The sequence below is a fragment of the Adiantum capillus-veneris genome, chromosome 2, assembly GCF_014529385.1.
Source record: "Adiantum capillus-veneris isolate H3 chromosome 2, ASM1452938v2, whole genome shotgun sequence".
Taxonomy (NCBI): Eukaryota; Viridiplantae; Streptophyta; class Polypodiopsida; order Polypodiales; family Pteridaceae; genus Adiantum; species Adiantum capillus-veneris.
The window spans coordinates 141,734,940-141,751,214 of NC_140932.1; the positions used below are offsets into that span (position 1 = coordinate 141,734,940).

General features: G+C 44.9%; 1 protein-coding gene across 1 annotated transcript in view; it reads left to right on the forward strand.

Moving 5' to 3' along the window:
• Window positions 1–2,409: 2,409 nt before the first annotated feature.
• The window catches only part of LOC147463759 (GCN5-related N-acetyltransferase 4, chloroplastic-like), a 28,931-nt gene continuing 15,065 nt past the window's right edge, over window positions 2,410–16,275 (forward strand). The window contains exons 1-3 of the mRNA XM_086490699.1: window positions 2,410–2,702; window positions 2,820–3,054; window positions 3,134–3,352. Coding sequence (XP_086346825.1) covers window positions 2,612–2,702; window positions 2,820–3,054; window positions 3,134–3,352 — 545 coding nt within the window. The 5' untranslated portion in view covers window positions 2,410–2,611. The remainder of the gene's footprint in view (window positions 2,703–2,819; window positions 3,055–3,133; window positions 3,353–16,275) is intronic.

Below are 16,275 nucleotides of genomic sequence, written 5' to 3' on the forward strand. Positions count from 1 at the left end.
ACCGCATCACTCCAGTGGGGATTTGTTACCATATACATGTGGTAGTGATGTGTGTGAACACACTAGGACCGCCGGGGCATTTTTCTCTCTTTAGGAGGTTTTTTCCCCCGAGCATTGTATATACGCCCATCACTCTAGGGCTATCTATCTTTCCATTGCACACTAAGTAGCACACTCTCCATTGTGTGCCTTGAGCTTCCTTCGTCTTCTCCAAGCTGTGTGCGTTTCTCTGCAACCCTAATTCCAACAGCTGTACGCTAGATGCCGATATGAGCTTAAACATTCACTCTGATATTGTTAGTCAGGGGTTGTTGCCAAAAAGTGCCGTGCTTGGCAATGCTTTGGTGAACATGTATGCCAAATGTGGTGCTCTTGTGCGAGATGTCGTCTTTTGGACCACACTGATTGTAAGATATGTCCGACAAGGGCCGGGCTAGGAAGCTCTGGGCTGTTTTCAGCAGGTGCAGAGCGAGGGCGTTTCTCCAGATGCTATCACCTACATGTGCATCTTGAAGGCATGTGACTCTACGCAAGATGCTCTTGAAAAGAGATGTTGTGCTTGTCATTGCCTTCGTCGATATGTATACCAGATGTGGTGCACTTCAAAAAGCACAAAAAGTGCTTGAGTCCTCATCATGGTCTTCATGCATTTGAACTAGAAGCAGGTGCTCAAAAGAAGGATTTGTACCAAGTCAACAGTGAGTTGTGTTGCTTCACATCAGAAAGTCGCATATTTAGGATCATACTGGTGAGTGTATATGTTGGTCAATATGTATACCAATTGTGGTACCCACAAATATCCATAGAGAGGCAAAAAATCCACTCATGAAGAGCATGATGAGGAGTAAAAAACATGGCTATGTCAAGGAAGATCTAGGATGTTTAAACCAAATACGAAGGGAAAGCCTTTCTTCTCTTCAAATGGCCCTCTACCATTGTAAAAGAGCCCTCTCGGCTCTTCCATTACAAAGCTTGGTAACACAACTTCACGCTTTGCAATGTCCACTCCGCCTCCACTATCATGTTTGTTTCTAGCAGTGCGGTCATACGAAAGCTTAAATGTAACCTGCGTGCATCAACGATCTTCATTCGATCGCACGACGAGTAAGCATTACCATTTATTTACTTTTGACACTGAGAACGCAGTTAATGAATGCACTGAAAATCGCACGTTGTTGTGGGAATGACACGTTCTCTCGTATTATAAAAATTGGGGAGGCCTGTGCAAACTCCCCCACTCAAGGAGACTTGCATGTTTTTTTCTTTGAAACATAAAATGGAACAACAAACAATTAATAACATTGACGTCTTGTATGATTACGAACATTGAGTTTGATAGAACTCTAATCCTCCTTGTGGTTTTTTGCGAGATACACGTCTTAAACACTACGATCGATACTCTCTCTCTTTCTCTATGTATCATTTTAATGTCTCTCCTTCTCGTTCATAAATATCTTTAACATAATTAATAGCATCAAATAATAGAACTTGTCTATTTCTTTTTATTTGAGAAGTTTCCAATACTCATCTCGATATTGATACTGGGAGCTTTCAAAATAAAATCCAATGGGAGAAAGATGCTTTGAATCTCGCTTGGCCAAGTGAGCAAGGACGAGACGTAGGCCTTACGTGTGTTGGAGAAAAACAAAGAGGCAGAGCGTGCAGGTCTCTCGCAACGTCCATTGCAAATCTCTCTCTCCCCCCCTCCTCGTGGCGCAAGCATCATCTCTTTCGAGTCTCCTCTTCGAAGCTTGTCCTGACTCCTATCCTCCGTGTATCGTCAACTAATGTGGTTTGCCTCTGTCACGGAGCCAAGGCAGATTGAATTGAGAGACAAATGATGGACACAGCTTCGGAAGCTAGGTTGGCGAATGGGAGAGAGAGAGAGAGAGAGAGCACCAACTAGAGGATGTTGCATGCATGCATGCTTGCAACGGTGCATCTGTGAAGGCAGCCGCTATAATTGTGAACAGCAAGCATCTCTTAGATTCTTGTTTAGCATTTCTAATTAGCATGTCCATGCACGTCACCATTTAAAATCAATCTTAATGAGTAGGATTTGAACACATCATGTATATAGTATGAAACTCAACCTTAACCACTAGGCTATATGCTTAAGCTGGTCCTTGAGCCCCTTTGAGCCATTAAAAAAAAGAATACAAACACCCCCCTTTTCCCTTTTTTTTTCCCACCTTTCACTTTTCCTCCCCCCCCCCCCCCCCCCCCTCCTTTCTCTTTCCTTTTCCCTTTTTTTTTCCCACCTTTCCCTTTTCCTCCCCCCCCCCCCCCCCCAAAAAAAGCTAATTAATTAATGGCTTTTGAAAAAGTCGTTTTGGCTGCCTACTTTTCTCGATCTCAATTTTGATGCGAACAGCTAACGAAGCACTCAGTTCACACCATTTCCGCAGTGACGCAAACAAGGCAAACTAGTTTACCGTCCCCTCCTCTCATTTGACATGCTCGCGATGGTGATCGAAGTTGGCATCGTCATCCATCCGCGTCAAAGTTGGCAATTCATTTTCCCACGTCTGTTCTTTCCACGCATTCGCGGGTGCAACCCTCAACGCATAAGCTACACTTCTGACCTGCGGTGCAAATCTAGAGAGAAGCGATGCAGGAGGTTGTTGCGGGAGGCCATCTTCAAAATTTGGGCTGCCTGGACCATCTCCCCTTGGGTAGCCCTTCTGCGCGCTTCTATTCGAGTACTCTCTCTCTCTCTCTCTCTCTCTCTCTCTCTCACACACACACACACACACCCACCCACCCACCCACCCACCGACCGATGCCCACCCACCTGCTAAGGGCAGTGATCTGAACAGGGTTTAGCAGGAGCCATGGAGGCTTTACCACAACCAGCAACTTGGTCGAGGTGATCTCGCATGGTCCACCTGCAGCTGTCATCAGCAATACTGTGCCATATGATACGGAGCGTCCTCTCCAAATTGCAGTGAGAGAGGCAACTATTGTAGACTTCTGGGAGGTTGCAGATACACACTGTGGTGCTTTCCTTCCGGAGCTAGTTTTTCCTATGGATGCACTTATGCGGTTGGACAGGTAGAAGCTCCTGTAGACGCGTCAAACTGTGACTATTACGTTGAAATCTTGATCATGGATTTAGCAGCTTTGCTTACAGAGTTGTGGCAATGGTTGGAGGTTTGACGGTGCCTCTAGGTTGTCGAAGAAATTGTCTGGTTGCAGTAAGTGATTGCTGGCATTCTGACCTGGGACATCGTGAGCAGCCTTTGGAGAATGAACCTCTAGCTGGTCTGAAGCTGAGCAGTGTTTTGGGGGTACTAACTGTTGACACATTAGCAGACTTTCTGCCCAGAAGGAAGTCAACTGGTTCTCGTAGGTATGCCTGTGCAATTTGCCATGTTCTAGCTGTTTGAGTGTTTTCTTATGCCCTCTACATGTACATGTACTTTCCCACTCTCCATTAAACATTTACCCCATGGTAGAGAAAAGGTCTTTATCAAGGTTTTGAGACGTCATTCTCTTTCCATATCCTCTACTAAGCTACTAGCTGAACACACGCCCACGTGCGCGCACACACACACCCACACACACCAAGCTTCTTGTCTTTCACTGCCTGCTTAGTAGTTACAGCGGGCATCCAGTGCCAATCGGGAGAATCACTACTACAACTTTTCAATACAATTGGAAAAGAATTGAAATACTTCATGGTCGAATTTTGAGATGACAATGAAGAGGCGGACAAAGAACCAACTAGGTGCCCTTGGAGACATCTCATTATTGTATTAGTGATCTGTCACGATTTAACTATCCCGTGTGATCCCACTCGCATGATTTGAGAAAGAATGGCACCCTCGCCTCTTATTTATAAGCACTTGGTCATAAAATCCCCAAAAGCAACTTAAAAAGCACTTGCTATTTATAATAGTGCTGAAACACTAGTCTTGTATATGCTGCAAAAGTTGCTTGGGCCAGTAAAGTGACTTGTGCCAGATATTGATAATCTGACCATAACTTTTGTGTACGATATGAAAAGTTTATGTAAGTACGGTTTTAAGATGTGAAGAAGACTTTGATGGTCATCTCTGACCTCAAAAGTCCAAAGATAGACAAGCTACTTTTCTAAAATGGCAATTTTACGTAAAATTGCAATTTATTACTCAACTTGGACAAGTGTTGTCTAAGGTGTGCTCCATGTCCGCCTAGAGAGGGATATTTCAGAGCTTGCTCAAAATTTTTAACCTACTTTTGAGATGGTTTAGGAATTCTTGTGTGTTTTGACAAATTAGTTGTTAAAGGTGGACATGGGAACACACCTTTGTCTTTGATTTATTTTCTTACTTATCAACATGTACTATGTGTTGGACATATTTCTATGAAAGCGTTTTACTTCTAGACTTCTTGAGAATTATAAGCAAATTTATATCGGTCCCTAAAAGACACGTAGTGGCTTTCTCTCTATAAGATCAGTGTTAAAAGCACTTAAATTATTTGTTTCTGAACTATTTGGCACCGCAAAAAAGCACCTAGTGTAGATTATTGCCATGTTATCATTGCCACATAATCAGCCTACCCTACAGACAGTGCAGGCGTCACAAATGGGTGACGTGGCATGGCCCGACACACTCCCAGAATGGGGCAGCAGACCCAAACACAAACACACCAAGTGTGGCGGTAGTGACACGTGGCAGCAGTACAGCATGCCGGATTTTCCGCCGCAAATCCCGCTGACATACTGACGTGGCAGAGCGTACGGATTTTCGCTTTTTATGCTGATGTTGTACGAAAATCTGCTTTTGCGCTGCTGAAAAGCCTACGTTGGCTGATTTGAGAAGCTTTTGGATTAAGTGCTTAAATCTTACAAGCTTTTGATTACTGCTTTTGGGGCTCTGCTTTTGGGCATCCCTTGTAACCTATAAATTAGAGGGCAGGGCCCTCACTTCTCAGAGCATCTGGACGCAGAGTCTGAGAGTGAGAACCCTCCCACTCTCTTGTACTTTGAACACAAATTAATACAAAAAGAAATACCGAAAGGGGCGCCAGTCTTTGGGGCCAATATCTCTAGGCACGAAACTCCGCCGGGTCGTGTCGAATCAAGTGTGAATTGTGACTGTTTTGAAGCGAATTTTTGCTGTGTCGCGGTAGAATCTTGGCTTGGGGTGTCCAAGTTGGTTACAATGCTATCAAAGCGCGGCCGATTTCTCTTCTACCGGGAAATCCGATCCTTTTCTCGCGACACTTATAAATTCCAACCAAGAACAGTAGACTTCCTTTGCGTCTCGGAATGCAGGAAGAGATCACGAAGAAGATTCTCACGAAGAGTACGGCCCACCTCGGCCTACTCAGGCAGAGATTAAAGAGATGGAACGTTGACTGGTTGACGACGCGACAAAGATGATGATCAACATTGCGAAGGATCCGAAATTTGCAAAATTTTTGACTCAGACATCCTTCAAAGAATTGCACGCCCAGTGGCAAAAAGCCACAGAGCCACTGATCAAACCGGCACTGAAGAAACCTCCTGCTCCGAGGATGTTTACAGAGTAAGAATTGGAAGAGGTGGTTTAAACACGGATTAGTCAGCTTGTTGACGCGAACGACAAAGCCAAAAAGCACGACAAAAAGCAAAAGAAAGGAACCGACTTCCCGGGATATTTGGTTCGTCAGTCTACCTTTGCATCGGCAAGAAAGCAGAAGAAGCGTGTGCGATTTGAAGGAGTATGTAGTTCTTCTTCTTCTTCTGGCAATTCTTCTAGCTCTTCTGACTCGAGCGAAGAAGATAAGAAAGGGAAAAAGAGAAGCAAAAAGCAAAGCTTCGGAAAGGGCAAGAAAAAGGCAAAGAAGCCTAAGTTTCGCCTAGTTTCTGACAGTTCTACAAAGGAGTCAAGGACTCATCCACTTCCTTGAGGATAAAAGCAAGAAAGTTCGATAATTTAAAGAAGGTGGACAGTCAATTAAGTTTGACACTTTTTCTGGATTCCGAGATGCTTCGAGGGCTTTGGCCTTCATATAGCAGTTTGATATATCTTTTTCTGGAGGGCATTACTCAGAGCACTCCAAGATTCAGAGGGCTACCTCTTTCTTCAAGGGAAATGCTCGAACATGGCGGTCCACCCTTCTGTTGAACAAGGAAGTGCTAGTTAAATGGTTGAAATTCAAAAGGCTTTTTATTTCTTCTTGGCTGACTCGGGAGTACGAACGAGATATACGAATTGCTTGGAATCATCTCTGGATGACCAAGAGAGATTCTTTGGACGCATATTGCGAGAGATCTTGGAGCTCTTTTCTACCAGCTTCTTCGTCTAAGAAGATCTCGTTTAAAGAACAGATTGAGCGGTTTTGCTGCGAACTTCCTATAGAGATCCGAGATCACTGCCTAGAACAAAAGTCAGATTCTATTCAAGAATTGATGGGTCATGCGAAACGGGGTTTTGCCATACATTCAGGCAATGTGACTTACCCCACAAATGAGATCATGACTCAGAGAACCGAACAAACGTCTAATAATGAAGGTAGAAAGAAGAAGAGCCCCCAAGAAAAGAAAGATAAGGATTCACGACCCCGTCTCACTCTTCGGGAGAGGGCCAACTATATCAAAGAGGTGAAGTGTTTTGGATGCGGGGAACATGGGCAGTGTCCTAAAAAGGTACAGTTTGAAGAAAGGCTAGAGAGTTCGAAAGCAGCTGAGGAACGTGGACGAAAAGGCAAGATGAAAGCAGGATTTGTTCCAGATTGCATGGGTACTGATCCAAGCACGATTGATGAAAATACGAACTTTGCCGTGCTTGGGGCAAAGTAAAAGATCAAGAAGCCCTGATTTTCTTTGATGGAGGAGCCAAGGCCAACTTCATTTCACCTGAATTGGCGGCACGGCTCGAGATTACATCCGATCGGATAGGCCCACAAGCAGAGGCAGTTCTAGCGGCCCGACAGGGACGTGGCTATTACACCTGTCATTGGCAAACTTCGGTTGCTGTTTGTTTACTCAATCTTTTTGAAACAGTTGAATGATGAACATAGGACATATATGGCCAATATTTTCTCCACACTCATGCCGATTGCTTTTCTCAGGGCCTGCCAGGCGAGTTGCCACCAGCTTGTCCCGAGGATCATACAAATTGATGTGATACCTGGGAAGCACACCTCCAAACCGGCCACCTTACCGTGTGAGTCGAGCCCAGAATGAAGAGATTATGAACCAAGTGAAACCTCTTGGAAAAAGGTCTTATCCAGTCGAGTACTTCACCTTACTGCTCTCCGGTGTTAGTTTTGAAGAAAGACGGTATCTTGGAGAATGTGCATGATTATAGAGCTCTCAATAAAATCACCATCAAGAACAGATTTCCGATTCCTAGGATCGATGATGTTCTAGACCGACTACAGGGATCCTCTTGTTTCGGAAGGATCGATTTGAAGAGCGGATATCATCAGATCCGAATCGCGTCGGGAGATGTCTACAAGACAGCTTTTCAGACGACCTTCGGTTTATTTGAATTTTTGGTGATGGCTTTGGCCTTACCAATGCTCCAGCGACCTTTTAGCGAATGATGAATAGGATTTTTAGAGAGTATAGATCTTTTGTTGGCACTTTCTTTGATGACATTATTGTCTTCTCCAATGATGAGGCAGAACATAGAGAACATATGCTCTAGGTCTTTCAGGCATTGCGGGATCACAAGTTGGTGATCAATGCAAAGAAGAGTGAATTTTTCTTATCAGAGATACACTTTTTGGGACACATCGTCTCAACAGAGCAGGAGTGCAGATGTACCCGGTTAAGATAGAGACCCGGCCAAGATAGAGACTATACGTGATTGGCCCGATATGAAGAATGTCCATGAAGTTAGAAGCTTCTTGGGCTTATGTTCTTACTACCGGCGGTTCATTAGAAAGTTTGCAGAGGTTGCTTCCCCTTTGCATATTTTGACACAGTAAGGAGTGTCACGTGACACATCCAACCCTATGTGTCCGTGGACAAGCTACAGCATGATCAGGGTTCAATTCCGTCAAGAGTCTAGAATAGGAAGTGATCTGGCACTTTTGTGAGTCTCTTCACAGACCGTGCATGTCTACACACTTAAATTAGATGCATATCCTGTCACCAAGAGGTGTATTTTTCCTGTTGCCTTTCGTAAATAAGTATTAGATATATTTATTTTATTTTTACTTGTTTGTCCCAAAACCCTTGAAAAGGTGCAAGTGGACATTGCATGGCCAGTGTGAAACGGCTGCAGCCAAATGGGTTTCTCACATCGGGGATCTAGGTCGGTCAGACAGGGACTGCCCGAGCCAGTTAGCACTGAATTCTGATGAGTATGGAAGCTCGTGTGCGCCAAACTGGAATTTGGGCCACTCGTCAAGTCACTGCAACTTTATAAGTTGAAAGGGGCTAGTAAATTAACCCACATTGTAGATGGTGGTCAAATGGTAGTCTTCAATGATGGTCAGGAGACCGATAGGGACGCCATGGATGCATCTCCTAAAATTTAGGGAACTGCTATTTTTGACCAGAAAATGTGTTCGCGTTATTAGCTCTGGAATGACAAGGGGAACATTTTATTGCTCTGCTGTCAAGTCAACTGACGCACCAGTTGAGATATTTTTAGCAAGGAAAGCCCAAACTCGGAAACTGGGCGACTTGTCAGCCTGTGAGCGATTCTGCCACTCTGGGAGGCAAAAACGAGGTGCATATCAACAAAGGGGGCGCCATTTTCAGCCTCAGGTGGATTGTAGCAGGTACAGAAGCTATGGAATGCTTACCTTGCCCTCTATGCACAGTATGGTGACGGGAGTGATGCCCCGCATGCTACATACTGCTCTCTTTCTCCCCTACGTACAGTATGTTATGCCCCACTAGTGGGCTTCTCATACGACCTATGTAGAGTTCTGGGGGTTTATGCGCGTTTGCCAAGGCAAGAGCCTTCTGAACGGGAACCGGATTAGCTAATTGCTAATCCCCCACAGGTATGCACAGTTCCATCACGAAAGATTGCGAGTTTGGAGAGTTTTCTCGTGTGAAAACTCGTCCAATTCACAGGGGAACTGTCCCATTGCGTGCGGGAGCCCTTGGGACACGCGTACTACGCGTGTTCGCTCCGCTAAAAACGATCCGAAACAGGGAATTACAGCCTGCTGTGTTTTTCTGCAGGTTTAGGGTTTCGCACCTAAACTGCAAGGGAACATCGGGGGAGCCTCGTGAGAGCCTTGGGATGCGTGTACAGGCTTTTGGGCTCCCGACAGTGAAAAACAGAGAATTACAGCCCGCTGAATTTTTGTGACAGCTCACCAGAAAGCTTCCAGATATCGAGGGAATCCGTCCTAGACAGGTGTTTTTGACCTATAGGGTTTTTGCGTCGTTATGCTGTCAAAATCCGGTCGAAAACCTGCGTTTTCAGCCCTCGCCAGGTTTGGACAGCTTTATGAAAGCTTGTGCTAAGTGGTCGGATCGTCTACCTTAATTTGAATAAAAAAATACCGAAAGGGGCGCCAGTCTTTGGGGCCTACAGGGTGTCGGTTTCGTGTGCGCAGTGACATTCTAGTCGCTGGACGCAACTGTGTTCTGTTCCCTTCTCAGTGCTCTGTGTAAAGTTAACAGGTAATTGAAATAGTACCGCCCTCTACGTTGTATAGGCCGGTTATATGGTTTCATCGACGGGATAGTCACTTTTCCTTCAAAAAGTGCAGCGTGGATTGTTGTGGGTGAAAGCAACACAGAGCTTGTCGATATGGCAGAGAAGAGAGACCAAGTACCTGAAGAGGGATCTTCCTCACATGGCACGGAGAAAATTCCTTCAACTCTTCAAGAAGAGGATAGGTTGTTTAGAACTCAACTGCGTTGTTGCATGGACATGTTTCAGCAGTTGGCTAACAACCCAAGGATGCAGGAATTCTTACATGCTCCGACACAGGGTTTTCAGCCTCCTACACAGGGCATGACTGAGCCGTTGCAGGAAAAGGAGATTTCCAATGCGCAGAGGACTCATGATGCTCGAGGGAAAGCCCATGTGGTTGAGCAACTAGCGGTGTCCAATGATCCAAAGCAACTTGCTTTAGCTGGACAGGAACCGTTTGTGAATGGTCAAGGGAGCAATGAACAGGCTATGCGTCAGACCCTTCCATTACCTAATACTTATCCTGGTTATTTTGGAGGTGGTTCAGTGTTTCAAGCTATGGCTGGACCTTCCACAGGTTATATGCCAGGGAATGTGTTCGGGACAATGCAAACAGGCATGGGTAACCCTATGTACGCGAACATGGGTGTCCAACCAGGTTTTCAGGGTGCCTATGGCCAGTTTCGAGTGCCTGGAACACAATTTGGTATGGCTGGTTTTTCGCAGCCATACGTACAAAATGCAGTTATGACAGGGAAAACAGTTGATGCGAGTGCTGGAATGAACACTCATGGAGCACCACTGTTACAGGCACCTGTTTATGAGAATGTGGCTCCTTTGAGTCAGCTTAAGGATTACAAGGAAGGTGGGCAGGGAGTGAAGGTTGAAACTTTCAGAGAAACTGAGGACCAATTGAAGGCTTTGACCTTCATACAGCAGTTCGATGCAGCTTATGCTGGAGGAAACTTCACGAAATCTTCAAAGATACGCAAGGCTGCCACTTTCTTGAAAGGGAATGCGCTCCAATGGTGGACCACATTGTTGAACCAGGGTCAAGCCCCAACAACGTGGGTCCAATTCAAACAGCTTTTTGCGCCTGCATGGTTGACAAACACTTTTGAAGTGGATGTGATGACAGAATGGCACGAGTTGAATGCTAAACAGTGTGCGAATTTGGAAGAGTACAATAAACGGTTTTGGGCCGCCCTGTTGCCAGTCACCTCTTACAGGTTTGTGCCTTTGTCAGAACAAGAGAAGTACTGTTGTGGATTGCCCAAGAAAATCAGGGACTATTGCACAAAGACTACTGTCATGAATATGTTTCAGTTGATAGAGAATGCAAGAGTGGCCAGCAATCTGTCGAAGGGAGATTCCGATGGATTTAATAGCCACAAGAAAGGGTCCCAGGGCAAACAGTTTTCAGCCAAGGGCAATGTTGTAGCAAAGCCTTCTGAGCCTCCCACAAAGAAGCCCTCCACTGAAGAAGGTGATACGTCCAAGAAGCAGTCTAAGTCTTCTTCGGGACGAGGACAAGGACAAAAGAGGCATTTTTCTGGCAAAACTTTTGAAGAACGGAAAGCTCTTAGGGAGGCCAAGAAATGCTACATTTGTGAACAGGAAGGACACTTTGCAAATGAGTGCCCAGAAGAAGTCACAGGATAAGGATGACAAGTCAGACCATAAAGGGAAGAAGCCAAAGCCGAGTGCAGGACTTGTTCCAGATTTGGTTGGAGATCAGCCAAACAGAGATGCCACGGAGTTGTGCAGAGCTTGGGGCAAAGTTAGAGACCAGACAGTGCTGGTTTTCTTTGATCCAGGAGCCCGTGCAAATTTCATATCACCAGAATTGGCATCAAAGTTGGGCATTCGTGCAGAGGAGATGGGTATGACAGGCGAAGCAGGTTTGGCATGCCCAGGACATTCAGAGCATGTTACTCCCATTCTGGGAAAGCTTCGTCTGCACATTCAGAGCTATGTGGATGCGGAAGAATTTCATATTATGCCGCTTGAGGGCTGTGATGTGTTATTGGGTATCCCATGGTGTTACAGGTTGCATGCTATGGTGGATACTTACAACAAAAAGATTACCCTTGTACATAGAGGAAAGACTCATGTCCTTGATGTAAAGCTTAAAGGCGAGTCTGTTCCAGTTGTTTCTGCCTCTGCTATTTCATTTGTAATAAAGAATCATCTTTTTGCGTACTTGATCTTTGCAAAAGAAGTACCTCAAGTTGTATCTAATTTGTCTACCTTAGATAAAGACAAGTCAACTTTTTTGAGTGGTTTCAATGATTGTTTTTCGGACTCTTTGCCAGGGGAGTTACCTCTTGAGAGACCTGAGGATCATACTATAGATCTTGTGCCAGGTTCTAGTTCACCGAATAGACCACCATACAGGGTTAGTGAAGCCCAGTAGAAAGAGATTATGAGTCAGGTCAACGAGCCTTTAGAGAAGGGGTTGATTCAGCCCAGTTCATCCCCTTTTTGTTCGCCTGTACTCTTAGTGCAGAAGAAGGATGGTTCATGGCGCATGTGCATTGACTATCGCGCCTTGAATAAGAATACCATCAAGAACAGGTTCCCCATACCGAGGATAGATGACATTCTTAATCGGCTTGAGGGAGCGTCATTGTTTACAAGAATAGACCTAAAGAGCGGGTATCATCAGATATGCATTAGACCAGAAGATGTCCATAAGACTGCGTTCAGGACAACATTTGGTCTCTATGAGTTTCTTGTCATGCCATTTGGTCTCACAAACGCTCCTGCCACGTTTAATAGAATGATGGACAGAATTTTTAGACCACATAGAAACTTCGTGGGTACCTTCTTTGATGACATGATTGTCTACTCAAAGTCTAAAGAGGAGCATAGGGATCACTTGACTGCAGTTTTCAATGAGTTACGTAAGAACAGGCTACTCATTAATGCGAAGAAGAGTGAATTCTTTTTGCAAGAGATTCACTTCCTTGGGCACATTGTTTCAAAGGATGGGGTACGCATGGATCCCGCTAAAGTGGAAGCAATTAGGTCATGGCCAGACTTGAAGTCCGTACATGACATTCGAAGCTTTCACCAGGAGGTGTATTTTTCCTGTTGCCTTCCGTAAATAAGTATTAATATATTTATTTTATTTTTACTTGTTTGTCCCAAAACCCTTGAAAAGGTGCAAGTGGACATTGCATGGCCAGTGTGAAACGGCTGCAGCCAAATGGGTTTCTCACATCGGGGATCTAGGTCGGTCAGACAGGGACTGCCCGGGCTAGTTAGCACCGAATTCTGATGAGTATGGAAGCTCGTGTGCGCCAAACTGGAATTTGGGCCACTCGTCAAGTCACTGCAACTTTATAAGTTGAAAGGGGCCAGTAAATTAACCCACATTGTAGATGGTGGTCAAATGGTAGTCTTCAATGATGGTCAGGAGACCGATAGGGACGCCATGGATGCATCTCCTAAAATTTAGGGAACTGCTATTTTTGACCAGAAAATGTGTTCGCGTTATTAGCTCTGGAATGACAAGGGGAACATTTTATTGCTCTGCTGTCAAGTCAACTGACGCACCAGTTGAGATATTTTTAGCAAGGAAAGCCCAAACTCGGAAACTGGGCGACTTGTCAGCCTGTGAGCGATTCTGCCACTTTGGGAGGCAAAAACGAGGTGCATATCAACAAAGGGGGCGCCATTTTCAGCCTCAGGTGGATTGTAGCAGGTACAGAAGCTATGGAATGCTTACCTTGCCCTCTATGCACAGTATGGTGATGGGAGTGATGCCCCGCATGCTACATACTGCTCTCTTTCTCCCCTACGTACAGTATGTTATGCCCCACTAGTGGGCTTCTCATCTGACCTATGTACAGTTCTGGGGTTTATGCGCGTTTGCCAAGGCAAGAGCCTTTTGAACAGGAACCGGATTAGCTAATTGCTAATCCCCCACAGGTACGCACAGTTCCATCACGAAAGATTGCGAGTTTGGAGAGTTTTCTCGCGTGAAAACTCGTCCAATTCACAGGGGAACTGTCCCATTGCGTGCGGGAGCCCATGGGACACGCGTACTACGCGTGTTCGCTCCGCTAAAAACGATCCGAAACAGGGAATTATAGCCTGCTGTGTTTTTCTGCAGGTTTAGGGTTTCGCACCTAAACTGCAAGGGAACATCGGGGGAGCCTCGTGAGAGCCTTGGGATGCGTGTACAGGCTTTTGGGCTCCCGGCAGTGAAAAACAGAGAATTACAGCCCGCTGAATTTCTGTGACAGCTCACCAGAAAGCTTCCAGATATCGAGGGAATCCATCCTAGATAGGTGTTTTTGACCTACAGGGGTTTTTGCGCCGTTATGTTGTCGAAATCCGGTCGAAAACCTGCGTTTTCAGCCCTCGCCAGGTTTGGACAGCTTTGTGAAAGCTTGTGCTAAGTGGTCGGATCGTCTACCTTAATTTGAATAAAGAAATACCGAAAGGGGCGCCAGTCTTTGGGGCCTACAGGGTGTCGGTCTCGTGTGCGCAGTGACATTCTAGTTGCTGGACGCAACTGTGTTCTCTTCCCTTCTCAGTGCTCTGTGTAAAGTTAAGAGGTAATTGAAATAGTACCGCCCTCTACGTTGTATAGGCCGAAAGCGACAAAGTCTTCTGTGGCTCTTTCAATGCTTCAACTTCGTCGAGAGTCATGCTTCTTTCTTCTTCAAGAATCTCCATGGCTGAAAATTCCTAAAACCACTTCCAACACAAAAACATGAACATACCTATTTCATGTAAAGTGACTGGAAAAAATCTTGTCTTTCTCAAAGACCGTGTCTGCAATGTAGATGAACAAATAGATGGAGTGCTAAACCGTTCACCACATACACGCAAACAATGAGATCGAATCTTTCTCTTCTGATCTAAAGCAATCAACTGTGGCAATTCACAACGGAAATGCCCATGCTTGGTGCTCATACTTTCATGTGCTCTTTCTTCAAATGTGTCATGCCAAGGGAAAGACATGAAATGTGACTTCCTTGATTGCATACTTTTCAGCTTTTCATGAACAATCCGCATACATTCGTGCTCATTCATGAGTAAAACGTGCTCAACATACAATATGTCATGCCTAGTAAAAGGGATCACATAAGGATGCTGACTAAAATACAGGAAACGGTCACGAATGAAACACTCGAACATTGCGTGCGTACTAATCATGCGAACACATAATACTTCCTGCGAGGGTTCTTTGGACCTAGGCTGGAGAGCCAAGATCGATCCTTGGTGATTGATCGAATCTGCAACGAGGTTAGCTTCGCTAGAAAAAGCATCAACTAACACATCATCCTTGTGAACAATCACATCTTCTTCATGCAACTCATCATGCTTGTGAGAAATCACATCTTGATTATGCAAATCATCATGCTCATGAAAAATCACGTCTTGATCATCATGCTTGTCTTTATCATCCAAATCATCATGGTGATCATTGTCAATCAAATCATCATGCTACTCATAATCATGCAAATCCTGTGTGTCATGCTTTGGAGAAAAAGAGAATGAGAGAGTCTCCTTCTCATGAATCCGTTCAATCTTATCCTGCATATTAGCAATGAGAGATGGGGAATGAACAATGTCCTCTCCATGAATGATAATGGGAGAAGCACTTTTGGCATTGAGAGTGAAAGTGTTAGCCTCCCAATCAATGAGAGGGTTAGCATCACGAAACCATCGAATGCCCAAAATCATATCACATCTTGAGAGAGGAGAGACAACAAATCTTCTAGTGAAGGCAGCTTTTTGAATTGCAAACAACACATCAAGGCACTCCTCCGTGATGAGAGCGTCCATACCGGGAACACAGCTAGAGACCTCGATAGGAGATCTCTGACTAACTTCTAGGCGGGCTCTCTCAACAAGAGAGGGACTGATCACATCATGCATACTACCTGGGTCAAACAATACGACAAAACACTGCCCCGTTATATGACCATAACATTTAATGAGAGAATCATCAATGGGAGGGTCATGAGAAACTTGGGGCACACTCGTGTTATCATTAATTGCATGGACAGAGGAAGTGGGTTCTGTGGATTCTTTAGATTCATTCAATTCAAGCTGAGGACATGTTCTTTTTATGTGACCCTTAATGTGACAATGAAAACAACGACCTTCCTTAGAATAAGTGCTTTGCTCTTCCGACGTGATGTATCCTCCTACAATTCCTTGTGCTACCTTTTCATGTGGAGTAAGCTTAGGTTTAGCAATTGTGTTAGCCTTACCCTTAGATTCATTGGAAGAATTCTTTTCTGAGAGACTGTTGGAAGAGTGGTTAGAAGAGTTACCATTCTTACCATTCTTACTATTCTGATGGGAAGTCTACGAGGTACTTGTAGACGTCTTGTTCTCCTTAGGCTTTCCCTTGTTGTGCTTCATCTCTTGTGCGAGAGCAATCACTACCGCCTTGTTGAGATCGATTGGATCGAGCACCTCGACATCGTACTTGATATACTCGTTCAATCCATAAAGGAATGCCTCTTTGCGTTCATCATCCGACTTGCGTAATTGGGTACCTAGCTGCAAAACACGATTAGAAAAAGACATAATCGGCATACCATTTTGCTTGAGAGCGCGCCAATCGTCCTTCAATCGTGCGAGGTATTGAGGTGGCATAAACCGCGCCTTGAGCTTGTCTTGGAAATCAGCCCAATTGAAGGAAAGGGGCGTGAGTTCGTCG